Source organism: Tachyglossus aculeatus, unplaced genomic scaffold (assembly GCF_015852505.1).
Source record: "Tachyglossus aculeatus isolate mTacAcu1 unplaced genomic scaffold, mTacAcu1.pri SUPER_34, whole genome shotgun sequence".
Lineage (NCBI taxonomy): Eukaryota > Metazoa > Chordata > Mammalia > Monotremata > Tachyglossidae > Tachyglossus > Tachyglossus aculeatus.
In genome coordinates this window covers 199,468-227,373 of record NW_024044839.1, presented here as the reverse complement: position 1 = coordinate 227,373, position 27,906 = coordinate 199,468, and the positions used below count along the sequence as shown (strand labels likewise).

The window sequence follows — 27,906 nt, the reverse complement described above, 5'->3', positions numbered from 1 at the left end:
AGCCTCACCTCTGAACGCTTGGACAGCCCGGAGCTTTCTCGCGTGCGCAAAGGTGCTAAACGCGGGGCGGCCCGTCACTTGAGCTCCCCCATCCCAATGGGGGACTCTCAATCAATCAATCAATCAATTAATCAGTCGTATTTATTGAGCGTACTGTGTGCAGAGCACTGTACTAAACGCTTGGGAAGTACAAGTTGGCAACATATAGACACAGTCCCTACCCTACAGCGGGCTCACAGTCTAGAAGGGGGAGACAGAGAACAAAACCAAACATACTAACAAAATAAAATAAATAGAATAGATATGTACAAGTAAAATCATCACCCGACTCTCTCCCCGGAGACCGCAGGGCCTTAGCGAAGAAATCTTCGGAGGAAGAGGTGACCCTACTGTGCTTCCCCAATTTATATCTCCATCACATCTGCTCCACATGAGCCCTTGCTACTCACAGTCTCCCTTAGCTATTCTGTGCAACAGCACATACCCTATTAAATAATAATAATATTGATAATAGCAGTCTATTTCTTAAACTCCTCACCCTGGGCTTCAAGGCTCTCCATCACCTCGCCCCCTCCTACCTCACCTCCCTTCTGTCCTTCTCCAGCCCAGCCCGCACCCTCCGCTCCTCCGCCGCTAATCTCGTCACCGTACCTCGTTCTCGCCTGTCCCGCCATCGACCCCCGGCCCACGTCATCCCCCGGGCCTGGAATGCCCTCCCTCTGCCCATCCGCAAAGATAGCTTTCTTCCTCCCTTCAAGGCCCTACTGAGAGCTCACCTGCTCCAGGAGGCCTTCCCAGACTGAGCCCCTTCCTTCCTCTCCCACTTGTCCCCCTCTCCATCCCCCCATCTTAACTCCTTCCCTTCCCCACAGCACCTGTATATATGTATATATGTTTGTACATATTTATTACTCTATTTATTTATTTATTTTACTTGTACATATCTATTCTATTTATTTTATTTTGTTAGTATGTTTGGTTTTGTTCTCCGTCCCCCCCTTTTAGACTGTGAGCCCACTGTTGGGTAGGGACTGTCTCTATATGTTGCCAACTTGTACTTCCCAAGGGCTTAGTACAGTGCTCTGCACACAGTAAGTGCTCAATAAATACTATTGATGATGATGATGATGATGACTATGTGCCAAGCGTCATGCTAAGGCCTGGGGTAGATACAGTACAATCAGATCACTCACAGTCCCTGTCCAACATAGGGCTTACAATGTTTGGGGAAGGGAGAACAGGTATTTAATCCCCATTTTACAGATGAGGAAACTGAGGCACAGGGAAGTCAGGTGTCTTGCCCAAGCAGGCAAGTGGCAGAGCTAGGATTAGAACCCAGTTCTCTGGACTCCCAGTCCTGTGCTGTTTCCACCAGGCTACACTTAATCATCCAAATCCCCTTTCCTTATTCCTGCTGTTTGAAATTCAGTTTAGTGTCTAATAATAATAATAATAATTATGGTATTTGTTAAGCACTTACCACGTGCCAAGCACTGTTCTAAGCACTGGGGTAGATACAAGGTAATTAGGTTGTCCCACGTGGGGCTCACAGTTTTAATCCCCATTTTACAGATGAGGTAACTGAGGCAGAGAGAAGTTAAGTGAATTGCCCAAGGTCACAAAGCAGACGAGTGGCGGAGCCGAGATTAAAACCCATGTCCTCTGACTCCCAAGCCTGTGCTCTTTCCACTAAGCCCCGCTGCTTCCCGTGTCTGCCTTCCTACCTCTACTCTGTAAATTCCTTGAGGGCAGAGCTGGTGTCTAATAACTCTATTGTACTCTCATTCATTCTTTCATTCAGGTGTATTTATTGAGTGCTTACTGCATGCAGAGCACTGTACTAAGTGCTTGGGAGAGTACAACACAACAATAAAACAGACACATTCCCTGCCCACAACTATCTTACAGTCTAGAGGGGGAGACAGATATTAATATAAATAAATAAATTATGGATATATAGATACGTGCTGTGGGTCTCGGGGATGGGTGGTGAATAAAGGGAGCAAGTCAGGGAGGGGCAGAAGGGAGTGGGAAAAGGGTCTGGGAAGACCTCTTGAAGGAGATAATAATAATAGTAATAATGATATTTGTTAAGCATTTACTATATGCCAGGCACTGAGGTGAATACAAGCAAATCAGGTTGGACACCGTCCCTGTCCCACATAGGGCTCACAGTCTTAATCCCCATTTTACAAATTAGGTAACTGGGGCACAGAGAAGTGAAGTGACTAGCCCAAAGCCCCACAGCAGACAAATGGAGGAGCCGGGATTAAAACCCATGACCTTCTGACTCCCAGGACCATGCTATATCCACTGTGCCATGCCTTCACCGAAGCTTTGAAGGTGGGAAGAGTAATTATCTGATGGATATGAAAAGGGAGGGTGTTCCAGGCCAGAGGCAGGCCCACCACCACCAGTGCATCCTCAGGAGAGGTCCAGGTGCTTTGGTACAATCTAGATTGTCCACTGAGCATGCAGAGTGCTGACAGCAAAGAGAAACCAATCCTCCCTCCCCAACTTCCAGGAGTGCTGCTGTCCTGTCAACCACTGGTTTACCAATGAGGGTGGAGGGGACACATTTTCCTAGCTAGAATAGGCTCTAACTAGTGAAAGGAGCCCAGGTCTGGGGATTAGGGCTTGGCACACTATATAGCCCTTAAATCATCATCATCAGTGGTATTTATTGAGTGCTTATGGTGTGTAGGGCACTGCGCTAAGCGCTTGGGAGAGGACAATGCAACAGAGTTGGCAGACATACTCCCTGACTGATGAGCGCCCCACTTCTGTCCCACTTTGCACTCTGGAAAATATGGTCAGTGGTCCCAGCACACGTACCCTGGGGCAAGAGGGGGACATGGAGGTGAAGATTGGGCACAGACCTGCCCAGTCTGACTGGGGCATACATATGTCCGCCCTCACAGGCCTGGGTTGCCACCTCCCTCCAGCTGCCCAACCCTCTTCCTCCAGCCGAGGGTGTATCCTCTTGGGTCAGATGTAACTAAGCTCTTGCTGTTTCCCTGATATCCCCAGATCTCCAGTCTTCAGACTTCTCCCCCCCAGGGTAAAGTGACTCTACTTTGGTCACCTGAACGTTGGCACCCAAGAGGATGGGGGTAGGGTCAAGAGGGCAGGAGAGAGAAGTGTGGGAAAACAGAAAGAGAAAGAGGGAGGAACAAAGAGGGGAACACTGCCCAGACTGACAGTCCCCTTTTAGACTGTGAGCCCACTGTTGGGTAGGGACTGTCTCTATATTTTGCCAACTTGTACTTTCCAAGTGCTTAGTACAGTGCTCTGCACACAGTAAGCACTCAATAAACATGATTGATTGATTGATTGATTGGAGGTTCCTATTAAATTGTAGTCGTTGTGATCTCCTTGATGGCAGGGAATGTATCTTGCTGCTGCCAGAGGAGATGAAGAAGAGCGGCAGGAGCAGTGAGTGGAGCATCTGAAGCCTTCCCCTCTTCCCCCGCTCCTCGCTCCAACCTCCCAGCGGAACAGTTGCTCAGGATGAGGCCTCGGGCCAGCCGGACCGGGCAGCTATGGACTCTCAAGCCGCTCGCCGGGAGAAGCCACGGCACGTACGACGACCCTCTCAGGCGGGAGAAGAGCGTTATGGAGTGACTGAGAGCTCACCTCCTCCAGGAGGCCTTTCCAGACCCCTTCCTTCCTCTCCCCCTCGTCCCCCTCTCCATCTCCCCCATCTTTCCTCCTTCCCTTCCCCACAGCACCTGTATATATGTATATATGTTTGTACATATTTATTACTCTATTTATTTATTTATTTATTTATTTATCTTACTTGTACCTATCTATTCTATTTATTTTATTTTGTTAGTACGTTTGGTTTTGTTCTCTGTCTCCCCCTTCTAGACTGTGAGCCCGCTGTTGGGTAGGGACCGCCTCTATGTGTTGCCGACTTGTACTTCCCAAGCGCTTAGTACAGTGCTCTGCACACAGTAAGCGCTCAATAAATACGATTGATTGATTGATTAGTGAGCGGAGGCCAGACGGGACGGTGGGAGAGGCAGCGGCGGCCGCCCCGCGGGCCCCGCCTCCTTCTCCGAGTCTCACGGCGCGCGTTAGTCAGCTGACGCAAGCAGGAAGTGCCGGGCCTGCAGAGCCCGCCGCCTCACCGGACCCGACAGGATCCGACCCGACCGGGAGACCGGGAGACCGGGAGACCGGTGCCATGGCGCCGGACCCCTGGTGAGACCTCGAGTCCCGCGGGGAGCCCGGCGGAATAATAATAATGATAATGATGGCATTTGTTAAGCGCTTACTATGTGCAGAGCACTCTTCTAAGCGCTGGGGGGGATACAAGGTGATCAAGTTGACCCACGTGGGGCTCACAGTCTTAATCCCCATTTTACAGATGAGATAACTGAGGCTCAGAGAAGTTAAGTGACTTGCCCAAGGTCACACAGCAGACATGTGGCGGAGTCGGGTTGGCACTGGCGGGACCGGCCCCCCCTTCTGCTCAGAGACTACTCCCCTAACCCGGCCCCTCCAGCCCGACCTCCCCCCTACCCGCCTCAGAGATTCCTCCCCTAGGCCGACTGCCCCCTCCATCCTCTGAGACTTCTTCCCCAGTCCTACCGCCCAGACACAGACTACTGGCCGATCTACTCCCCCTGCCCGACCTCTCTCAATTCTCCAAGCCCAACCACCGCCTCAGCCCGACCAGCCCCCCTAGTCTAATCAATCAATCAATCAATCGTATTTATTGAGCGCTTACTGTGTGCAGAGCACTGTATTAAGCGCTTGGGAAGTCCCTACCCAACAGTGGGCTCACAGTCCAAAAGGTCTAAGTCTCAAGTCTAACTGCAGACGGACCCACCCCAGCAGCCTGACCGCCCCACCCTGCCCGACCACCCCCAGGCCCAACCTCCCCCCAGTTCTTTTAGATTGTGAGCCCACTGTTGTGTAGGGACTCTCTCTATATGTTGCCAACTTGTACTTCCCAAGCGCTTAGTACAGTGCTCTGCACACAGTAAGCGCTCAATAAATACGATTGATTGATTGATTGATTCTCCCGGCTGTTTCCCATGAACTGGAAAAGTGAGTGTGGGGAGGCGGCTCAGGGGCAGGCCGGGCTGCCGCCGCTCGAGGAAAAGCAGCCAGTGGGAGTACAAGGCAGCAGGCAACACGACTCCCTCTTTCCCACTCCCCGACTAGTGCCGGGCAGCACGGGGCTCTGAGGCTTGGGATTTCCCTTCCCTAGTCAACTGTACTTCCCCATCGTGTGGCCACCGCCTACCCCTTCCCCAAAGTGATCGGGCCTCCAGGCAGTGCGGCCTGGAGGTAGTAGCAAGCCCTCCTTCCTCTCCCCAGCCGGTGAGTTAAGACTTAGAAACCACCCCAGCCCGGATTCAGAGAGAGAATGGAAATGGGATAACATAAAAAGTTATTTTACAAGTCTGACGTGTGCCGTCCCCTGTTCTGATCCAGGCTGTCCACATATGATTCCACTTGTTACATCGCCCAAGAGATTGCCGAGAAAATCCAGCAACGAAACCAGTGGGAAAGAAGTGGAGAAAGCACAGCCAAGGTATCTTTGGGAGGGGCCTGATCTCTGAGTCTGGCCTGCTGACCCAGCCCTGAAACTGGTCACAAATATGAGGCCTGGCTGGGGAGAGGAGGCAGGAGCACGGTGGTCCCCAGATCCAGGGGATGCTATGGGCTACTTGGTGGTCCGGGCAGAGAGTACTGGGGGTCACTCTGCCCAGTGGCAGTGACCCTGCCCACCAGGAGAGCCGAGGACCTTGGAAACTGTCCCATCCAGCAATGATGCACAGCAGCTATTGTTGATTTTGTGATTTTTATTGTGTTATTGTTTTGTGTGTCTGTTGCCAGTTTCTCCCCTTTCTACGTGCTTTTAGATCAAGAGGCCTCTGTGGACCAGGGCAAAGTCTGATTTGCTTCCTGCAATATCAGTGTGCTTTTCCAATGCTTAGTACCAAAGAAACTGCGTAACTAATGTAATAAAGAAGAATTAAAGGATTACTTCCGAATCTACCTCTCACTCCCTCTATAATCCTGCCTTTCAAATTTCTTACCTCCAGGTCATCACAAGAAATCATCCTGCCTACCCCTCAAACTTAGCGTGTTTAAAATTTCACTTCTCATCAGCATTCCTAAACTCACTCCTCTACCTCCTACCTTTCCGATCTCTGATAACACCACCACCACCACCCTCCCAATCCAGGAAGCCTGCAGCATTGTGGTCGTTCTCAACACCTCTCTGTCTTTCAGCACTCACATTGATTGACTGCTAAATCCTGCTGGTTCCTCCTCTACAATAATTCCAGATCCTTCCCTCTTCTCTGTCCAACAACCTACTATCCTGATTCAGACTCTCATCGTGTCATTATTAGATTGCTATTTCTGCCTCCCTGTGGGTCTCTCAGTCCTCAGCCTCTCCACCCTTCAGTCTATTGTACCCGCTTTTGCCCTAAAAAAATCTTCTTGGCACACTTTGATTAGAGAAGCAGCGTGGCTCAGTGGAAAGAGCACAAGCTTTGGAGTCAGAGGTCATGGGTTCAAATCCTGGCTCTGCCAACTGTCAGCTGTGTGGCTTTGGGCAAGTCACTTAACTTCTCTGTGCCTCAGTTACCTCATCTGTAAAATGGGGATTGAAACTGTGAGCCCCCCATGGGACAACCTGATCACCTTGTAACCTCCCCAGTGCTTAGAACAGTGCTTTGTACATACTACGCGCTTAACAAATACCATCATTATTGTTATTATTATTATTATTATTGCTTACTGTGTGCAAAGCACCATGCTGAGTGTTTGGGAGAGTACAATGCAATGAACTTGGTGGATACGTTCCTTACCCTGAAGGAGTTTTCAATCTCCCAGTGGCTTCAAGGCTCCTTACCAGCTCTTTTCATTTTACATCAATAAATCAATATTATTTGTTGAGCATTTACTATCTGCAGAGCACCATACTAAGCACTTGGGAGAGTAAATGCAACTGAATTAACGGACAACCTCCCTGCCCATATTGAGCTAATAGTTACTTATGACCACTGTCCTGCCGATGACCCTGCAAGCATGCTGTTCCCTCAAACTGGAGGTCCTCCCCTTTTAAATCTCCATGTGTTCAAAGCTCGGGAGCGACTGCCCTTCCACCCTCAGCTTCTCCCTCCTGGCCACACACTGGACCCCAGCAGCAGCTGGGGGGATGCTTGCCTCAGCCGTGGCATGTTTCTGGGGCCATCTGGCCTGGGACGTTGCCTGGGCCCACCCTAGGTGGTCCAGTGTCCGACCTGGTCTATCCTCCTATGGCTCCTCTGCTCCAGGGTAGGGGGTCTGATCCATTTCAATGGAAGCCGTGCCATTGCTGGAGGCTGGGAGTTCCCCGGCTGACAGTTGCACCACTGCCAATCTGCTGGTAATGGTGTTGACACCCAAACATTTCTGAAGCTCCAGGGTTGTAGGTGCTTAGGGGTCATACATGAGGGTCTCATCAGCCCAAGCGGCAACCAGGTAGCAGGGAGGTGGAAAGCGGGGTCGTCCATTTCTGTCTCTTGAGGGTCCTTCCACTGGCCTGGCCCAGAAAAGGGAGGCTCTCCTGCCTCTGGCTTCCTGGCTGGACCGGGGCCTGGGGTGGGTGGGAGTTGCTGGGGGTGGAGGAGGAGTGGGGTGGGGGCTCAGCTCCTCTAGACTTTTTATTATAGTATTTGTTAAGCACTTGCTATGTGTCAAGCATTGTTCTAAGTGCTGGGGTAGATACAAGTAGGTTGGACACAGTCCCTGTTGTGCAAGGAGTTCAGGGCTCTAGTGGAGGTTGAGCTCCAGGTGCACCTGGAGGAAATTCTCGCTCAGATAGAACCCTCTCTTGAAAGCCCCTTCCATTAAAACCCACCATTCTGGGCTGGGAGCTCCACAGGGTTGTCTCTTGAGAGAGCGGTGGGAGGACCCTGGTTTGGGAGCATTTGAATGACTTTGGCTCGTATCTAGTCATGCAACCACACAAACTGGAAAAACAGTTTCTCTTCTTTTCAGCTCAACGTGGCAATCAGAGCCTCATTGCAGAATCTGAAGGAGAAGATTGCCCTGCTGAGGGACTCGTTGCTGAGAGCCAGCTCCTCGCACCAGATGTATCCTTGCCAATGATATTTCTGCCATCTCTCTTGGGTTCATGGAATCAAAAGCCGAGCAGGCTAATTGGAGGGAGAGGTGGGCCACCCCGACAGTCCCCAGCTTGGGGTAGCCCCGGTTTCCCAGTGGGCAGTGGGTGTGTGAGGAGCTACAAATGTTCTGGCCTAACACTAAAGTGCTCAAGGAAATAAATCTTCCTTCACTGTCCCCAGTCCCAGTTCAGAGGACCCACGTTTGTCCAGCATCCATCCCATATACCTACTGAACTTTGGAAAACGTGATCTCCAAAGCCACATTTAAACTGAACTCACAGGGAGGTTGATTTGAGAGAAAAGGCCCAGATGCCGCCAATGAAAGAACCAGCTCCCCGTTTTCAGCAAGGGCCTTGGGGTGTTATTGTTAAAGAACCGTGGCTGTGGAGGGCAGGCTTGAGGTCTGCCTGTTGAGCAAAAAAGGGGAGGGAGGTCGGGTGCAGGTTAGGGGAGAACTGCTGGAGGGAAACTGATTGGCCTGGTGTTGGTGGGGCTCCTAGCCTGGAGCCCAGAGGCCACAGTCCAGGCCCAAGATCCCACTCTCGCTCCTTGGTCTTCCAAGAGCTAAGGATCTCAGATTGATCGCCGGTTCTGCTCTCTGAAACGGGACACGGAGAAAAGGCATTCCTCCACTCTTTTCTCATACAACTGGTTCCATGATGAAATGGTTAGCACCCTGGACTCTGAATCCAGCGATCAGAGTTCAAATCTTGGTGGAACCTGGCTTTATAGAGAAGCAGCGTGGCTTAATGGAAGGACCCCAGGCTTGGGAGTCCTGGCTCCGCCAGTTGTCAGCCGTGTGACTTTGGGCAAGTCACTTAACTTCTCTGTGCCTCAGTTACCTCATCTGTAAAATGGGAATGAAGACTGTGAGCCCCACGTGGGACAACCTGATCACCTTGTATCTTCCCCAGTACTTAGAACAGTGCTTTGCACATAGTAAGCGCTTAACAAATGCCATTATTATTATTATTATTATACACACAACCACATGCCGGGTTTGGGGTCCAGTTTACCCTCATGTTTCTCTGAAAAATGCCCTACCTAAACAGGCCCAGCCACTGAAAGTGAGGTGAACAAGTAGGTTCCTGATGGCTCAGAGCTCACGGTAGGGTTAAAGCCTCTTGGCTTCTTTCTCCTGTTTCCCAACAGGCAACCTGGCCCTTGATGGCTCTTGACCCTTTGAGTCTGTTTTGTCAACAGCATGTGATGCTCAGCTTTGGGCCCCGCTATAACCCTCCTTCCAGGGAAAGGGAGGCTTCCTGGGAAAAATTGGGACGGGACAATGATGGGGGAGGTCAACTACCCTCTTAGGGTGACTGAGCAACTTATCAGGAGGAGAAGTAGAAGCGAGGTTCTGAGCTAGGACAAAGGACTTTTCTGCCCCACAAAGCAAGGCATTTGGATTGTATTCTGAGCAGTAGACAGGTCCTTCCACAGGACAAGTAAGTGGGAAGGCCACTTTGTGGTGCAGATAATAACAACTCCAACAAATTTAATGGCCATGCAAAAAACCCAAACACGTGGGAATGCAGAATTTTAGAAGAGGAACCGAAAGGAGAAACTAACAAAACAAGTGACTTACTAGAAGGTGGGTGGACTGTTAAAAAAAAGAATCTCTTAGAGGCCCAACTAAAACAAAACAAAACAAGCAATCAAGTAGAAGCCCTGTTTGGCTAACTGATGGGGTAAAGGAGATCAGCAGAGGGCAAGTGTCATCCATTCAAAAAGGGGAATCTCTCTTGAGTGAAGAGAATAGGAAAGGTGGTCAGGAGTGTCAGTTCACGGGCAACTAGAAAATTAGGTGGCCATGAGTTGGAAGAAAACCTTGCAAGGGCTGGCTAGGTATTGAGTAAACATTCTTCAGGTGCATCTGAAGGGGATATCTAGTGAGGAATCAGCGAAGCCATTTAGCAATCATGAAGTAAAAGTTGCATTCAGTGGTGGAAAGCAGACAATCAAATGTTTCAGCAAAATAATTAGTTGGTTTTTTCCTGAGGAAGGCATTAGAGGGATTCCCACTGAGATTGTTTGTGTAGCAGATGGCAGAGGACCTGGATCTACCTGGCATGAACTCTCTGGGATACCAAATTGATTATCTAGGTCAATCAGTCCATCAATCAGTGAATGGTATTTATTGAGCACTTATGCAATCAGCAAACAGATGGCATTCCCCCTTCTTCCCCACCCCCTGCAAGAGTACTGAAGGACCTTGGAGAGGAAGTCAAATAATTTGTGACCTATTGTTTTAAGTGGCCACTGAGTAGGAACTGACAGGTCGATTGCTGATGTAGCTTCTGTCCGAGAGAGGGGTTCCAAAGGTGATCCTGGAAATTAGAGTCTGTTGAATGAGAATGATGAATCAAGCTTAGGGTCAGTAAACAGTTACACTTGCGAGGGACAGACAACTGAGCTGAAAGAAGCCACCATGCTCCAGTGACCTGCTGGAGTTCTTTGAAGGGTCAGTAAGCATGTTGATAGAGGAGAGCCAATGGGAAAGGCATCAAAGTTCCACCTCACAGATTTTTAAAAACACTGAGTTTTAAGGGATTGGGGAGAATGGGCTGATAGAAACCAGGCCACAAAGAATAGGGATAAACAGCCACTTCTCAGGATAGAGCGATATACATGGTCTGGCCTCCCAAGGACCTAGAAGAGATTGCTTTTTTTAAACCTCTTCATAAGTCATCTGGCAGAGGGAGTGCACAGTGAGAGCTCTGTTTGGCCATTGACAATAAACTCTCCATGGGTGTGTAAGGCTGGGTTGTGTTAGGCTGTGAGCCCACTGTTGGGTAGGGACTGTCTTTATATGTTGCCAATTTGTACTTCCCAAGCGCTTAGTACAGTGCTCTGCACATAGTAAGCGCTCAATAAATACGATTGATGATGATGATGATGATGCTGGGCAGGTGGGGAGAAGCTACAGCATGACCTCATAGAGTTGAGTAGATGGGCTTTGGTGGGGACAAAGTCACCAGTTCAGTGTGTGAGATGGTGAGAAAGGCCATCTGAACCCTGGGTGTCATCAGGAGGGGATTGAAAGGACAACAAAGGCCCAGTGCAGTCCACATAGAGATCCTGCAGGAGCCACATGCTCCTGGAACACCATGGACAATGAGATGGAAGAGGGTCAGAATCCCCCTGCACTGTAAGCTCCTTGTGGGTGGGAGCATATCTATCAACTTTGTTATATTGTACTCTCCCAAGTGCTTAGTACAGTCTTCTGCACACCATAAGTGCTCAATGAATATGATTGATTCTGGGGAAGGGCCAGAAGAGCTGTGGGATGACCAGTAGATTCTAGAAACTTCAGTTTGTCTATCTGGAGTGAGAGGCTTATCCTTTTCAGCCAATTCCCAAAGTCTGACCAGGAACATTATTAAAGTGTGCAAATCCAAGAGGAGTGTGTTTGGTCAGACTTACCATCCGTTTGCTGATGGCGTAAGCTCTCAGTAAATTGCAAAAGTGTGAAGGAGATGGGCAGGTAAACCAGTAGTTGTTTTCCCAATCCCTCACCAACTTGAGGGGACATCCACTAAAGCTTGAAGGGAACAGGGTTATTTATTTATTTATGTATATTAATGTTTGTCTCCCCTTCTAGACTTTGAGCTCATTCTGGGCAGGGAATGTGTCTGTTGTTATATTGTACTCTCCCAAGTGCTTAGTACAGTGCTCTGCACACAGTAAATGCTCAATAAATACGGCTGAATGAATAAGTGAAGGGTTTAACGCAAACCAAAGGAAGTGTTTTTCCCATCCAAGTGTTTTTTAAAGAAGTGGCCTGCGTTCCCATGGGAAGTTGTGCCGTTGGACAATATCAGTAGGTTCCAGAGGGGTTTGAATAAATTAATTGACAAGTGGTCTGTTCTGGGTCACTAGGTGGAAAGTTGGAGGCGGAGAAGAGAGGAAGAGGGAGAGTCAGGGAGGGAAGGAGATTGTCCAGGAGGGTGACCATGAACGGGACCGTCCAAGCACCCTGTCGGAGCAGAAGACCTAGGTGGGTGGACGTTTGAGTTTGGACGCTCCCCTTTTCCCCCAGTAGAGTCCCATCCTGAGCTCCAAGATCAGAGATCTGCTGTCCTGTTCTTGACTCAGGAACAGGTACACAGTTTTCCTTCTTTGGCATCTTCCCCCATAAAACCCCCCACCTGCTGCCAGGTTTCTAGTAGGGATGGCTGGGTTTCTACCGCTCTTGAATTCATTTTGCTGGTGACTTCTCCTCCCAAGATTGCACAGGCACACCATCCTGGCCAGAGGCAAGCCAGTTTTCAAAGAGAGCAAGAACAGCATCCCAGTTTCTAAACAGTAACAAGTGGTCTAAAATGGTTGCTTTATCAACCCTTCAAACGCAACAAGGTCATTTCCACAGCAGAGCAACTTCGGCTATCATTGGCGAAGAGGGCCTTCTTCTCTTCAGGCTCTGGACCTCCTCAAAGGAAGTGAGTCAGTCTGCCAGTCAGGCAAACATATTTATTGAGTGCTTACTGTGTGCAGAGCACTGTACTAAGCCCTTGGGAGAGTAAAGTATAACAACACAACTGACATTCCCTGCCCACGACGAGCTTACAATCTACAGGAGGAGACAGACATTAATATAAATAAATAAATTTCAGATATGTACACGTGAGACCCTGTCTCCTGATGCCTAGTCCTATGCTTTTTCCACTAGGCCACATTGCCTCTTGATTGTTAAACGAGATAGAGTAAGAAGGCCCAGCAGCTGGAACGAGTACTTGCCCCTGGGGCAGATTTTGCATGTCTGCCCAGAATGGAGAGCTCAAAGAGCTTATGTTTGTCAGAGAACAAATATCTGCAGCAAAGGCAGTTGGGCCTTGGTTTTTTGGCCGTATGTATCCTTGTGTTTGGGTGTCGGTGGAGGGGGTGTCAGATAGTAATGTGCCCCTGTCTCCAGCCTTTTATATGAATGGTGGGCAAGAAATGGGTAGGCGGCTTGAGCCTTAGATCTGAAGGGGCCCACTGGCCTCTTAATGTCCTTGACACAGGCACTGTCTGGTTATTTCATAACTGCAGAGTCCTGGGATAGAAGCAGTATGCTCGGATCAGATGTATTCCCTGTGGGGCTCACAGTCTGCTGGGGGAAGGGAACGGGAATCGAATCCCCATTTTGCAGATGAGGAAGCTGATGCCCAGAGAAGTTAAGGAACTCACCCAAGATCATACAGCAGGCAAGTGGTTGAGGCGGAATTAGATCCCAGGCGTCCCGACCCTCCAGCCCTGTACTCTTTCCACTAGGCTACACTGCTTCTCAAGTGTTTAACACAGTGCATAGCCCATAGTAGGCACTTACTAAAAACTGTCATTGTCGCCGTCCCCTGCTGGGCCTTAACGAGATGCCGGCAGCACCCAGCTTGAAGGAGACCGAAGACAGAACTTGCTTGATGACCTCCTTACGCGGGAGAGGCAGCTGCAGGCATCCTATAAGAGAGAGAGTGCAGAACCGGATATGATCAGGTAGGACAGACCCCTCTTGGGGCTCGGAGGATGCCAGTGTTTGCTCCCACCCTGCGGACTGCTCTTGGAGATGGCAAAAGCGGGCTTCCTCACATGCCGTGGCATGTCCCTGGGGAAGCTTCTCGCTACCATTCGAGCTGACTGACCCCTGCGAGGCAGCTTCAACACTGTCAAACCACTGGCCCTTCGGCTAACAGCTGTTCTCATTGGTGCTGTTGTTGACTGGGTCAAAGGGAGAGTTTTGCAGGCCGGGGTGAAAATTGCTCTGGAGAACCCTGAGCTGGGGCTGTTTGGCGGGGAGGCCGCCTATGTTGGGTGGAACACATTGGGAAAATGTCACATGCTCCACTGGCAAAGTCAGCAGCCCCAGACCCGTGACTTCTTGGCTCCACTTCCAGGCCATCTCTGTGAATGCTCCTGGATTCTGCGAGGCAGGGCCGGACCCCTCCTGCTCCGAGACGGAGCATCCTGAGAAGCAATGACTTCCTGTCCCGGTTCTGCCCCTCTGTGCCCCTAGCAGGACAGCTGACAGTCTCCCAGCCCGCCTGCCCCGTCGCGTCCGAGCCAGCTAAGAGTGAATGATTTCATTCATGATCCTTTTTGCCCCAGTAATCACACATTGGCTGTTCCCACAGACGGGCTTGGAAGGCATTACCCAAATTGATTTCTGTTTGTGTTTGGTCACCATTCAGTGAGCTTTCATCCTTTGAAAATGGCACTGCCCCGTTTTTTCCAAAAGTTGAGTTCAGTGATTTTAATAGTTTTAATAATTTTTATTCCAAGTGATGGCTCTGCTGGCCAGGCCAGGCCACGGTGCACCAGCTCGCGTTCTGTCTTGTCGCCCCGAATTAAGTTGTGGTTGGCTGAGCGAGGAAGGAAAGTGGTGGGGTTTAGATGGTGTGTGTATGGGGAGGAGGTCCTAGGAAGGGAAGCAGAAGGCATCTTTTTGACTCTCCCCCTGGAGCAAACACTTTTTAATTTCAACCCCTTTTGGCCCCTCTTTTGGTATTTGGATTGCTTATCCTTCTTTACAGTTTGTGGAAAAAGCTGCATGTTCCATTGTACAGGGGTTTGTGCAGAAAGAATATGAAGGGGACTATAAGCAAGGGTGACCGCTTCGTGGAAACTTTCCAATCAAGAGCCTCTTGACATCCTCAAAAGATGGACAACTGGCAGCAGGATTCTGGTAGGCAGGCAGGTGGGAATTATTGACTCCTGATGGGAGCCAGAGGACAGATATGGATAGGACTGGTGGTAGCAAAAGAGTAGCAAGTTGAAATTGATCTGAATAAATAAGAAGCATATGTAGATTAAAGATTCCATGGGTCAATTATACTGATGTAAGTGGTCGAAATGGGTGCCTATTCAGAAGTGCATATTCAGGGTGTGACTTGGGAGGGTGGAAATCAATTGAGGTATGTCCCTGGAAGAGTTGGTATTTCGGGAGGGCCTTAAAGACGTGGAGGACTGAGGTCTGATAGGTTTGAAATTGGGGAGGGAACTCTAGGCAGGGGACATGATGGGAGACTTGAGAGCAAGGTAAAGTTAGATGGGGAGTCTGGGGGTGGCGGGGAGGGCCCAAGAGGGCAAGTTAGGGAGTAGCCAGTGAAGATTGCCAGGAAGCAAATGGGAAGAGTTGGTGGAGAACCTTGAAGCCAAGGGTCAGGAGTCTCCGCTTGACAGGGAGGGAGATGGGTAGCCATTGGAGAGTTTTGAGGAGTGGGGAGATGGGTGCCAAATTTCAAGAAATTGATCCAGGCAGCAGTTTGGGGTCGAGGGAGAGGAGAGACCGGAGGCTGGGTGTCCAGGAAGGAGGCTGAGACAATAGTCCCAGTTGTGGGATGACAAGGGTTTGGACCAGGGAGGAGGCCGATTCGGTGGAGAGAAAGGGACGGAGCTGGGAAATGTTGTGGAGGAAGAGCCAGCAGGATGCAGTGGTAGGTGAATGATCAGTAAGTCAGTCAATCGTATTTATTGAGCGCTTACTGTGTGCAGAGCACTGTACTAAGTGCTTGGGAGAGTACAATATAGCAAACACATTCCCTGCCCACAAGCGTACAGTCTGCAGGGGCCACCAAGTGTCAGAAGCAAAACCGAGGTTTGGGTATCTGGAGCGGGCATGTTGAAAAAGATGGGAAAGTTGAAAGGAAGGGAGGGTTGGGAAGATGAGGTACTCAATCATTCAAATGATAGCTTTAATCAAGCACTTCCATGTGCAGAGCCCTGTGTGCTGAGCACCGGGACGGGGAGGGGAGGTGAGTTTTTGGCATTTTGAGGTGGGTCGCCAGGGTAGCCAAGCAGAGACTCTTGGTGGCAAGGAACGCAAACTCAAAGGGTAGAAGAGGTTGACATGGGAACCATTGCAGACAGGTGATTTTTGCTGAGGCCGGGCAAACAGTGGCACTCCCTGGGACAGAGACGAGAGAGAGAGAAGAGTGGAATGGAGGTGCCGACGGTCCAAACCTGGATGATCCTCCAACCCGGAGGGTCCCCAGGCCCTTGAGAGGCTCATCCCTCCCCAGGACAAAGGAGGCAGAGTTGTCCTGTGTCCTGCCTTGGTCAGGTGGCAGGGGACTCCAGGGCCTTGTTTTGTATTCAGACGAAGAACTTCACGAAAAGCCCACCCACGTCTGACTTGTGGCTGCTGTGGGGCATCCTGGAGCACAGAGGGGGTCAGCAGACCCTTAAGGGTGCACCCAGTTAGTTGCCCAGCCAGTGGTCACCTGATGGAGTTTTTTTTGTTTGTTTGTTTGTATTTTGCAGATTCAGGCGTGCAGCCCCCAGCCTAGAGCTGGGAACCTAGGCAAGGGTCTGGGGCTAAAGTAAGCCTTGCTTGGTGAATCTAAGATGCTTGGGGGCCTTTAACGAATTATCAGTGAAACACTGTCTTCTGGGAGCTAAGCCCCTACTTGTTCGGAAATGACACAGGCCTCTGATTTTAAGCCCATCATCTTTTCTATTTGGGGGCATTGCTAAGCCTTATAATTAGTGAAATCTCCTCTAATCAAAAGCTATCTTCACACTCCACTGAGTGTGACCGTTTCAAAGCTTGAAGCGATTAGCTTGGCGGAGGTAGCGGGTGGCTAATTGGATAAGCTTTAATCTTCACACCCCCAGAGTGGAGTTTGTTGAGATCAGAGGGAGGAGGAAGTTAGGCTGGGTTCCAGGGAAGGTGGTCGCCAAACATGTCTGGAAGATTACCGCCACAAGGCAGGATGGCAGGAGTGCGAGGAGAGGCAGGAAAGGACGACCTCAGGAAAAGGCCCCAGCCTCAACTGCTCCAGGTTGTGCAGTGGTGGGCTCGCAGCCAATGGCAGACTGCGGGCGGGGTCCAGGAGAGCTGTCGCTGGTTGGAAAAAGTATAGCCTCAAGCCCAGGAAATCCAGAGCATGGTCTTCCTATGGTGCCCACTCAAGGGGCTTGTGCTGCTCAGGTCACACAGGTCGTCCCTCTGCCGTTCTCTGTTTTGGTCCCTTTCCCAAAGGAGCCACGGGAACCCTGGGAAGCCATTTTAGAGTAGGTCCACTGAAGCTCTTCCCACCACTTGCTCTAAGTCATGGGTCGAGCCCAACACCACCCCGGCCACCTCGGGCTTGGGCAACTTGCAAAGAATCCGGTTTGCAGGAGATGCCAGCCTTGCCTGTAACAGCGACCCATTAGGGAAACAACTAATTTCTAAGGAGAATTGCCTTAATTGACTTCAGCCTCTCCGGAGGGCTCAAATGCAGCGGGTCTACGAGGTAGCTGGCAGGAGGCACAATTTGCGGTGACCCCTGTGGCCACAAACGTGCCTTAATAGAGGAGAGCCCCACAAGATGGCAAAGCTTGAGTCACCCAAGGATCTGGTGGCCACCTTGTTAACAGTTCATTATCACTGCAAAAGGAACCCAACACAGCTGACTGGAAACTGATGCTAAGCAGTTGCAGATTGGTTCTCTGTAAGGGAAGTGTAGCCGAGAGAAATGTAGCTGTTCTCACTTTAGCCGAATAAAGAGGGCCACAAGCTCTGTTGGCCTCCATAACCTTTGTGAATTTCACACTCTTCCGTGCTGCCTCTTTGGTAGCAGGGATCCTGAAACTCGTGCTGAGTGTTACCTAAGCAGAGCTCCTGAGCGGCCATGGGGTTCTGATAGAGTGTGATGTCGGCTTGGCCTCGGGGGGTCTGGGTCCCCCTCCAGCCGTTGTAGTGGCGCCCTGTCCGAATGCGGCCTTCAGAGAGGACTGGGCCTCTATGTCTGTGAGCGGTTGTGATCACTGCATCCCAGGAGGGACAGAGTAGGAGGCAGAGAGGAACTGAAAAGAGTGACTCCGGCGACCAAGGAGATAGAGGTGCTTCTGACTGAGGCAGAAGGAATGATTCAGTGCCACCAGCCTGAAGAGGAGGTCACTGAGAGGGGATGCAGGTTTTGGAGGGGAGGGTGTCACAGAGGGATGGTGATTAATAATAATATTAGTGGCATTTTTTATGCCCTTACTATGTGACAAGTGCTCTGCTGAGCACTGGGGTAAATACAACATAATCAGGTCAGACAGTCCCTGCCCCACATGGGACTCAGAGTTTAAGTAAGAGGGAGAACAGATATGGAACCCCCATTTTCTGAAGCACAGAGAAGTGAAGTGACTTGCTTGAGGTCACACAGCAGGCAAGTGGCAGAGCTGGGATTAATTGGGATTAGAACCCAGGTCCTCTGACTTCCAGGCCTGTGTTCTTTTCATTAAGCCATGCTGCTTCCAAGTGATTGAGTGTGAAAGATCATAAAGGGTGTGGATGACAAGGCATGCATGGAGGTGTGTATGCCACATCCCACCTGGTTGGCAGAGTAGGTGCAGAGCAAAAAGAAGGACCCATCTGAAGGAACAGTAGACAAGCCCTCCAATGGCATTTTCCTTCATGGGCTGTAATAACAGTAATAATAATTGTGATAATTGTTTGGTGCTTACTATGAGCAAGGCATTGTACTAAGTGCTGGGGTAGGTACAGGATAATCAGGTTGGACCTGGTCCCTGCCCCACATGGGGCTCACAGTCTTAATGTCCAGTTTTACAGATGAGGTAACTGAGACTCAGAGAAGTGATTTGCCCAAGGTCATCCAGCAGACAAGTGGTGGAGACGGGATTAGGGCCCAGGTCCTCTGTCTTCCAGGCCCCTTCTCTTCCCACTGGGCCATGCTGCTTGGGCCACCTCTCAGGAAGCTGTATCCTCTTGCTCCACTTTGTCCGTCAGTGGTTGGAATCGAGGCTGCAAAGAGTTTGGCTCGGGGTCCAAATAAATGATCTCCCAGCTTTTACCTCTGAGACTCTATGGTTTCCAACCCCATTGTGGGTGCGGCTATGTATGGGTGTGGGCATGTGTAGACACGAGGGAGAGGAGAGTGGTCCCTCAATCAATCAATCAATCAATCATATTTATTGAGCACTTACTGTGTGCAGAGCACTGTACTAAGCGCTTGGGAAGTAAAAGCTGGCAACATATAGAGACAGTCCCTACCCAACAGCGGGCTCACAGTCTAGAAGGGGGAGACAGAGAACAAAACCAAACATACTAACAAAATAAAATAAATAGAATAGATAGGTACAAGTATAATAAATAAATAAATAGAGTAATAAATATGTACAAACATATATACATATATACAGGTGCTGTGGGGAAGGGAAGGAGGTAAGATGGGGGGGATGGAGAGGGGGACGAGGGGGAAAGGAAGGAAGGGGCTCCGTCTGGGAAGGCCTCCTGGAAGAGATGAGCTCTCAGTAGGGCCTTGAAGGGAGGAAGAGAGCTAGCTTGGTTGATGGGCAGAGGGAGGGCATTCCAGGCCTGGGGGAGGACGTGGGCCGGGGGTCGATGGCGGGACAGGCGAGAACGAGGCACGGTGAGGAGATTAGCCGCAGAGGAGCGGAGGGTGCGGGCTGGGCTGTAGAAGGAGAGAAGGGAGGTGAGGTAGGAGGGGGCGAGGTGATGGACAGCCTTGAAGCCCAGGGTGAGGAGTTTCTGCCTGATGCGCAGATTGATTGGTAGCCTCTGGAGATTTTTGAGGAAAGTGGAAAGTGCAAAGGAAAGTGTGAGACTGGTCGCCAGTGCCTTCGGAACATGTTTAACACGTTTGCTAACTCTTGCGTTGTACCCTCCCAAGCATTTGGCACAGTGCTGTGCACGTAGGTAGTGCTCAATAAATACAGTTGATTGATTGATTGATTGATTCGGGCGGCTGGGATAAGGCTGCTTTTTTGCCACTGAGCGGTAGGTTGCCAATCGGAAAAGCCGAAGCCCTTTCGTGTCCTGCTGCATTTCCCATCCTGACCGCAAGATGGCTCCAGTTCCTCATAAACTGTGTGGAGTCGCCGGACGGGGTTAAAATCCACCTGGCCTCAAGCTCTCTTGTTTGTGCATTTCTCTTTTTCCTCCTCCTCCTCATCCTCTTCTTCTTCCTCCTCCTCCTCCTCCTCCTCTTCCTCTTCCTCCTCCTCTCTCTCTCTCTCCCCTCAGCTCCCCATTCTCTCCCCACTCCTCCCCGCCTCCCACCGTGCGCCCAGTGTAATGTGGCAGCTCCCTTCCCAGAAATAAGTGCTCCTTTTGATTTTAGGTCCCGAACCACTTTGCAAACAGTGTTTGCGTTCCCAGCCCATAAATTGATGTAGACATACAAGTCGATCTTTGCTTCCATTTAGAAGTCGAGTTCTGGAGCTGGAGCGAAGGCGGGGGGCAGAGGGGAAAGCAAACTGGGCTGTTTTTCTCTCAGTTGGAGGAGCCAAAGGTCCTGCCCCTTGGCCTCAGGCTCCGCTGGGGAATGTTGGGCCAAGGCAGTGGGTGGCTGGGACGGATGGCCCCTCTCCCAGCCCCATTTGCCGTGTTTGGTTCGCTCTTCACATATCTGCCAACTGTATAGCTTCCTGGGGAAAAGATACTCACATCCTTAAGCAGAAGAGCAAACAGTTGGCAGTTTTATGGTGCGTAATGCAAAGTTTATTTTGGGTGTTCAGACCACCATATTACCCTTTGAAAATATACTTGGAGGTTTCATTCTAAGGGCCCCCGGCATTCAGAAGTGCCTTAGTGGGAAACGTTAAATTAGGGGAATGGTTTTCCTGTAATCAGTTGGTGCCGTTCTGGATCCAAATAGGCTTTGGAAAACAAGTCTGTGTTTCCTGGGCTGCACTTGGTGGATGTGGCGGCCTGGAAGAGGCGCTTCCCAGGAACGGAAAGTTCCATACAGCCCCTCCTGGCTCCCTCTTCATCCTCCTCTTCCTCCTCCTGATTCCTTCCACTACCCTGTCTTCTCCCTGCCGTGGTAAATCTTGTTTCTCCTCTTCCGTCTCCTCCTGGATGGCTGCTTCGTTGCTGGCTCCTCCTCCTGCCCCTGAGCCTCAGGGTCCCCCAGGGCTCTACTTCTCTCTCTCTCTCTCTCTCTCTCTCTCTCTCTCTCTCTCTCTCTCTCTGTGCATGTGCTGGGGATCCACCTCCAACTCAACTTGGCAGAAAGCGATTCCTGGTGACCCTCCCCGAGTCTTCCCTGGCCCTCAGCTGCCCCTTGCTACCCTTCAGCTCCCCTAGCTGGCCCCAGCTGCCCCTCAGCTGCCTTTCAGATGGCCCTCAGATGCCCTCAGTGAGCACAGTGTCTTCACAATGTAAAGTGTGGGGTGACCTTTGCTATTACCTGTCCTTGGGTCCCCCAGACACTCACTTATCCAGCTGAACCACTTCCTTCCCCACTACCTTATTTAAATCTATCCCTTCCTCTCCGTCATTTGTCCTAAAATGTGGCCCCTTCAGTCCTGGACAGCTGAAACATCCTCCTTGGCTCCCTGCCACTAGCCTTCTCCTGCCTTAGTCTTACACACTGAGACTAAGATTGGCCTCTCGTCTCTGCGGCTAGGCCATTCCACTTCCCAAAGCCTCCTCAGTTCCCCGTTGTCCTCTACCCCACTACCCCAAGCCCTCAGCCCTCCCACAGCTGGCTCTGCCTGCTCACCCTCTTTCCTCTCCCGCCTCCCCCCAGCAAGGTCATTCTCCTCCCTTCTGTCTGAGCCTGCGCCCATCCCTCCCTCTTCGAAATCCTCATCAAGTCACCTGCCTGTGCCCCAGCCGCTCCTCACCCGAGCTCCCCTTCTCATTTTCCTCCTCTGGATATCTCTCCAGATTTAGGTCAGCTTGGGGACCCCTCCCCTGCCCCCTCTCAGTGGGCTTCCTTGTGCATCAAGATGCACACATGTGTGTGAGTGGTGTGTTTGTCTCTTGGCTTCCCCAGGGAATTGTAACCCTGCCGCGGGCAAGGATCTTGGCCTGGCCATTAGTAGTTCTGCTTTCCCCAGGTTTTCGCTCCATGATCTGACAGGTCATTATTGCAGTATGAGGGAGGATCCTTCTGTCCTGGATGGGGCAGGCATGAGGCGGCATTGGGAGGAGTAGTCGTGCATTGGTTATGGCATTGGTTAGGTGCTTGCTCTGTGCAAGGCACTAAACTGAGCGCTGGGGTGGATGGTTTCGACACAATCCCTGCTCCACAGCCCAGGTCCGGAGGCCACACAACCAATGACAGGCATGGCGTGAGAGCTGCCGTGTGGCTTTTCCTTAAAGTGAGGTCCTTCAAGCTGTGACCCTACAGTGGGCCCTTAAAGGAGCCAGGGTTAGTGCTGAGCTCCTTTCTGGGCTCCACAAGCTGCACTGGGAATCCCTGCGAGGGGGGTGGTGAGGGGAGGGCTGGGGAGCCTGGTGCTTCCTGGGGTGGGCAGGAGAGCCATTCGCTGGCCCCAGCTGAGTGGGAGAGCAGTGTGGGTTCTGATAGCTGGGTTGTGATGTCTGTCTCCCTCAGGTCCAGCCTGATGCCTGGAGGGCCCAAGCGGGCGGTGACCAGCCCATGGCTCGTAGAGGAGTCGGAGGAGACACAAGGCCTGGGCTTTGAGGATATCCGGCAGCAACAGCAGAAAATCCTCCAAGGTACCAGCAGGCCCAGGGACCCATCAGCCCGCAGCCTCCCTGTGCCCGGACATGTGCTCACCACTCCGAGCCTCTACCTGGGCAGTGGGAGTCTTCTGTGTGGAGGCACTTCCCTTTCTCAGGGAGCACAGGGGAATCATCTTGAATCATCGACCTATGGGCATGCAGTCTTCTGCTCTTGCAGCTCCTATTCATTCATTCAATCATATTTATTGAGTGCTTACTGTGTGCAGAGCACCGGGAAGGTCCTTTCTGTGAAGCTGTGGAGGAAGATAGGCCGTGGGGCTGTTGCCTGTGGCACTCCGGCAGGCCAGAGACTGGGTAGGGGTTGCTGGCAGTGGGGCGAGGGGGCCGGCATCCCCTGGTTGGTTCCTGGGCACTGTCGGTCCGCCCACCTGAGTGGCAGGCCCAGACCACAGGCATCTGCTCACCCTGGCCTAGAGGGGCCCAGGTTGGGGTGAGGACCCCTTCAGCCATCTGCTGTGCTGCAGGGATGCTATGCCCTGGATCTGAGGGTGTCCAGAGAGAAAACTGCTAGCCAAGCAGAGGGCCCAGAGGACACTGGATGCTGTAGCCCAGGACATCTAGCAGCAGCGGTAATAGTAGTGTAGTAGTAGTAGCAGTAATCAGTTTATTTATTGATTAATAAATAATCAATATTTATGCAGGGCACTTTACTTGAGGCTTGGGATAGTACAGTATAACAGACATGTTAGACATGTTCCCTGCCTACAGTTGAGCTTACAGTATAGAGTGGGGAGAGACAATAAAAGAAGTTGTGGATGTGGGCATAAGTGCTATGGGGCCGAGTGTGGGGTGAATATAGGGTGCAGATCCAAGTGCAAAGGCAATGCAGAAGGGGCTGAGAGAAGAGGAAATGAGGGCTTAGTTGGGAAAGGCCCCTTGGGAGAGATGTTATTTTAATAAGGTTTTGAAGGTGAGGAGAGTGATCATCTGTCAGATTTGAAGAGGGAGGGAGTTCCGGGCCGGAAGCGGGATGTGGAAGTGGGGTCGGCGATGAGCTAGATGAGTGATAGTAGTAGCTGTGGTGGTGATAGTTGTTGAGCCTTTCCAGGGTGCACAGGGTGAACTATGTGCTGTGGGAAAGGATAGCTGGGGGGCAGTTAGGCCCGGTCCCTCGCCCTCCTGGGGCTCACGGTCTAAATCAGGGGAAAGATGAAACAATCGAAACCCCAAAGCAACATAGAAGACAGAGGCATAGCATAGGAGGCCCAGGTCAGCTGGGCGGGGTGACCCGTCATCTGGGCCCGGGCTGATGGGCACAAGATTGTGGTTGGCCAAAGGCTGACCAGGTTTGCGGTCTGTTTCCTTGCAGAACAAGACGCTGGCCTCGATGCTCTCTCCTCAATCATCAGCCGACAGAAGCAAATGGGGCAGGAGATTGGGAACGAGCTGGATGAACAGAACGGTGAGAGTGGCCCGGTGGGCACCACTGGGGCTGGGGCTGAGTGGAGTCGAGCGAGGTGTGGACCAAGGACGGGCAGTGAACGTGATGTCGGGGTTGCTCTTCTGCGTGGCTGGTCGGCCTCTGCCAGGGCCTCCTTCTCCCCCTGTTGAGGTTTTGCCCGTCTTCTCGGTAGTCAGAGTCTTGGTAGGCCCGTGGCAGGGATGCAGGGAAATGGGACTGAATCTCCAGGGTGTCTGGCCCAAGCAGGAGTGCCAGAGGGTCTTGCAGATGTTCTGTGTCCACAGAGCTGGCACCCTGGCCCAGCCCTCAGGATCCCAAAGCCCCATAACCCCTCCATGATCCCACCAGGAGCATCCACTCCGTTGGGGAGGACTAGAGGACTGATTCTCTGGAGAAGACACTAATGCTAGGAAACGTCCAGGGGAAACGTAGAAGAGGCAGACTAGCAGCTAGATGGATAGAGACCATAACAACAGTAACCGAAGAACCATTAGAAAGGTTGCGGATTATGGCAGAGGACAGGACGTTCTGGAGAAAGTATATCCGTGGAGTCACTATGAATCGGAAACGACTTGATGGCACTTAATAATAATAACAATAATAATAATAAAGGACTGGGTCTTCTGTTAATTTGTGGGTGACGTGATGTGTTGGATGGATCCTGGGCCTGAATGTTGGCCTGCTGAGTTGGGCAAGCATTGCATAAGCCCTTTACCACTCTCAGCCTCAGTTCTAATTAAGATGAGGGCATCGCATTCGGAGATGTGGGGGACTCGAGAGATGTGGTGTGTCTGAGCTTTTGCGATTGAAGTTCTGGAGTGTCTCATGGGAGCCCTGTGTTGGAGGAACAGGTGACACCTGAATTGTAGAAAGGGTCAATTTCAGCCTGGATTAAATAGCTCCACGGCGGCCCGAGGGCCAGGCTCGGCCGAATCCCTTCAGGCCTGAGCCTCAGACCGTGACCGGCCTTGCCGGTGGGGGTCAGAGGCCAGTCACCAGGAAGGATCATGGGACAGAGGTCAGTCACTGAGAGGCAGAGGGGCCTGTTCTGGCTGTGTTCTGATCTCAGAAGGGAATGAGGACTGTGGGACTTTAGTGTCGGGAACTAATGGGTGAAGACTTCCCCGAAGAGGTGGGGTTTCAGGAGGCTTTGCAGATGGGGAGAGCTGTGGTCTGGCAGGTCGGTGGGGGAGCAGCAGGAGTGTGGAGATGGAGGCCGGAGATCTGAGAGTGAGGCCCAGTGAGGAGGTGAGCTAGGAAATGGCAAGTGAAGAATGCCGATGTGGATGATGGAGTGGTCTGGCGGAAAGCCTCCGTGTTGAAGGCTGGGTGTTGGGGCTCACCATCGGCCACAAACTCAGCTCCGCCGTTCGGCTGGGAGCTCTGGGAAATTCCTCAGGGAAGAGCAGGATCCTCCCCTCTCCACCCCCAACCCCTGGTGAGGAGCGGCTTATGGTCAGGATCAGGTGTCTTCTGTGCCAGGATGGGGGGAGAATGAGCACAGTGCAGGGGAGCCCCCGGGTCCCCCTGAGGCTCAGCTCCTCTGCTGCTGATGTGTGGCCGTTAGCGGAGGGTCGGGCTGGGGACCCTGTGGCCTTTTCCTGTTTGCTCTCAGAGATGGAATGTGTGCGATACGGGGGAGCCGGCCAGTGGTTTATGGCCCTGTAGGCCCAGCAACCCTTATTTATCAGCACTTGTGAAAGGTTGAGAATCGGACCAGTCAGGATCCACTTCCTCCCCAGGGCCCTGTTCGATCTGGCAGGAGCGAGCCTTCCCCGACCAGGGTGACTGTCCAAGCGGCTCCCGCCAGCAGGAGGCCCTTGGCTCTGCTCAGCTCCCTTTCCACCTTTGGCCCAGTTGGACTTGGGGGGCCTGGCTCTGTGGGATTGTGTTTTGGGGGGTTGCAGTTTCAGAATGGAGATGAAGTGCCCTCTGCTGCTCTGTGGGCGAGTTGGGCCTGGGATGGCCAGAGCAGCCCGGGTGGGCAGCCTGAGGCGGAGCCAGGGGTGAAAGGGATGTCCGCAGGGTCAGGTACCCTTCCGTTTCCTCTTGGGGATGGTCAGGGGTGCCAGAGCACTGCAAGATGTGAACTGTGCTGCAGGGAGCATGTGCCTGTAGGAATCCACCTTCTCTCTGCCCAGGCCTCTGCCCTTGTCTCTGCCTTGGCCACTGCTTTCAACTTTGCCCAAGCCCTTGCCTTTGTATCCGCCCTGGTGTCTTCCATGGCCTCTCTTCCCAGGGCCCTGTCGAGCAGAGTGGGCCTCCGCTGTGGTCTCTGCCCAGCTCTCTGCCCTGGCATTTGCCAGGTGGTTCTCTTCCCCTAGGAAGGCGTAAAAACTTGTCTTCCCAGCTTAAACCCAACAAGCTATCTGCTGGAGTCTCCTCACCATAGGGAGAGCTGGAAAGACTCTAGTTCAGGGGCTGCCTGGCTGTCCCCAGATCTGTGGGTTTATCAGCGAGTCACTCTCTGCTACTCAGTCTCTCAACATCTCTCTCCCTCCCTTTCTCTCTCTCTCCCCATCTCTCTCACACCCGTCTTTCTCCCTCCCGTTCCTTGCCTCCCCACCCCCACCTTCAAGTGCCCCCAGAATCACTTCAGTTTGTCAAACTTCATGGCGGCGGCGTTCTGTGCTCACAGGGCAGGCATGTGGAATCCATCTGCCGCTCTGTGGAAATGAGGCCCTCGTGGCCTTGCTGGAGGGCCGCCCCTCCCTCCCTTCCCCCATTCCCTCACAGCCCCTTCCTCCCTCCCTCCTCTGGCTGTCATCTTTCCCCTGGACTGGGGCTGGGGGGCGGGAGCGGGGGGGTGGAGTGGCCCAAAGCCTGGGAGCCGTTTGGGCCGTGCTTGGACTATATTCGGGCTGGTTGCCGGCGGTCATTGTGTCGGTCTGTTTTACGGTTGGTTTTCTCAGGCGATGCTGCACCGCAGCCCCGGTGCCAAACCCAGACCAAGCGTTTCGCCTGGACCTCGATTCCTGCCCCAGCAGGCGCCGTCTTGGAGTCTGTCTCTGCTCCTCAGGCCACCCCCCACTCCCAGTCTACTATCCCGTGGGCCCAAAACAGGGAGTTCGTGTAAGTCGCCGGGCAGGACCCACTGGGGAGACCCCTATTCCTGCTGCCAGTGCCTGGCTGGGCAGCAGGAAAAACCTCTCCCCATGTTACTACTTTTTGTTCACGCTCAGCGCTGTGGCAGAGGAAACCATGCGGAACGGAGTGCTCCCACCGTCCCTGCTGGCCCAAACAAGGGCCACCTTGCGTTGGGGCGTGAAGGAGTGTGCCGGACGGTGGGGGGGTTGGGGGCCAGCTGGCAGGATCAGCTGTGATTAGGAGCAGCAGGGCCTACAGAGTGTCTTCCTGGAAGGTCATTCTCTCTGCACCCCTGAAAGGGAAGCCAGGTTCAGTCCAGGAACCCCACACCAACAAGATCATTGAGTCTCCGGGATGGAGGGAAGGCAAGCGGGGAGGGGGCTCTGGAGCCCCAGCTCGATGCTTGGGAGGACAGTACGGCAACCCTCTGGGGTCACGTTTAGGGTTGCCCAGGTTGGGTAGGGGTAGGGCCAAGTTGGGGGAGAGGCTGGCCTACACCCTTGCCCAAAGACCCCAGGTACCTCCCGGGCCAAACCAGGATCCGCGTCAGGAGGCCAGTCACTCCGCTAGCCTCAGTCCCAGTTACAAGCCAGTGGTCACGGGCCTCTCCCCCTCTCACTGCCGACATCTCCACTTCAGCCAACTTCAGCTCTCCCGTACCTGGCTCCTGCCCCAGCTGTGGTTCGCCCAGCCGAGCCCGTTGCCGCTGTGGAAGGGGAAGGGACCAAAAAACCTAAGCAGCTGTTGTTTCCGAAGCCGGCAGGGACGCGGGCCTTGTAGAGATGCCCAGCTCAACTGGGGAGCCGAGCACGTGGCTGTGTATCCCAGAGTGACCACCCACTGGGCAG

The 27,906-nt window shown here is 52.3% G+C and overlaps 1 protein-coding gene across 1 annotated transcript in view; it reads left to right on the top strand.

Moving 5' to 3' along the window:
• Positions 1 to 4,166: 4,166 nt before the first annotated feature.
• Positions 4,167 to 27,906, top strand: part of STX8 (syntaxin 8) — a 55,717-nt gene continuing 31,977 nt past the window's right edge. The window contains exons 1-6 of the mRNA XM_038742039.1: positions 4,167 to 4,209; positions 5,452 to 5,551; positions 8,014 to 8,108; positions 13,503 to 13,613; positions 22,418 to 22,542; positions 23,879 to 23,971. Coding sequence (XP_038597967.1) covers positions 4,193 to 4,209; positions 5,452 to 5,551; positions 8,014 to 8,108; positions 13,503 to 13,613; positions 22,418 to 22,542; positions 23,879 to 23,971 — 541 coding nt within the window. The 5' untranslated portion in view covers positions 4,167 to 4,192. The remainder of the gene's footprint in view (positions 4,210 to 5,451; positions 5,552 to 8,013; positions 8,109 to 13,502; positions 13,614 to 22,417; positions 22,543 to 23,878; positions 23,972 to 27,906) is intronic.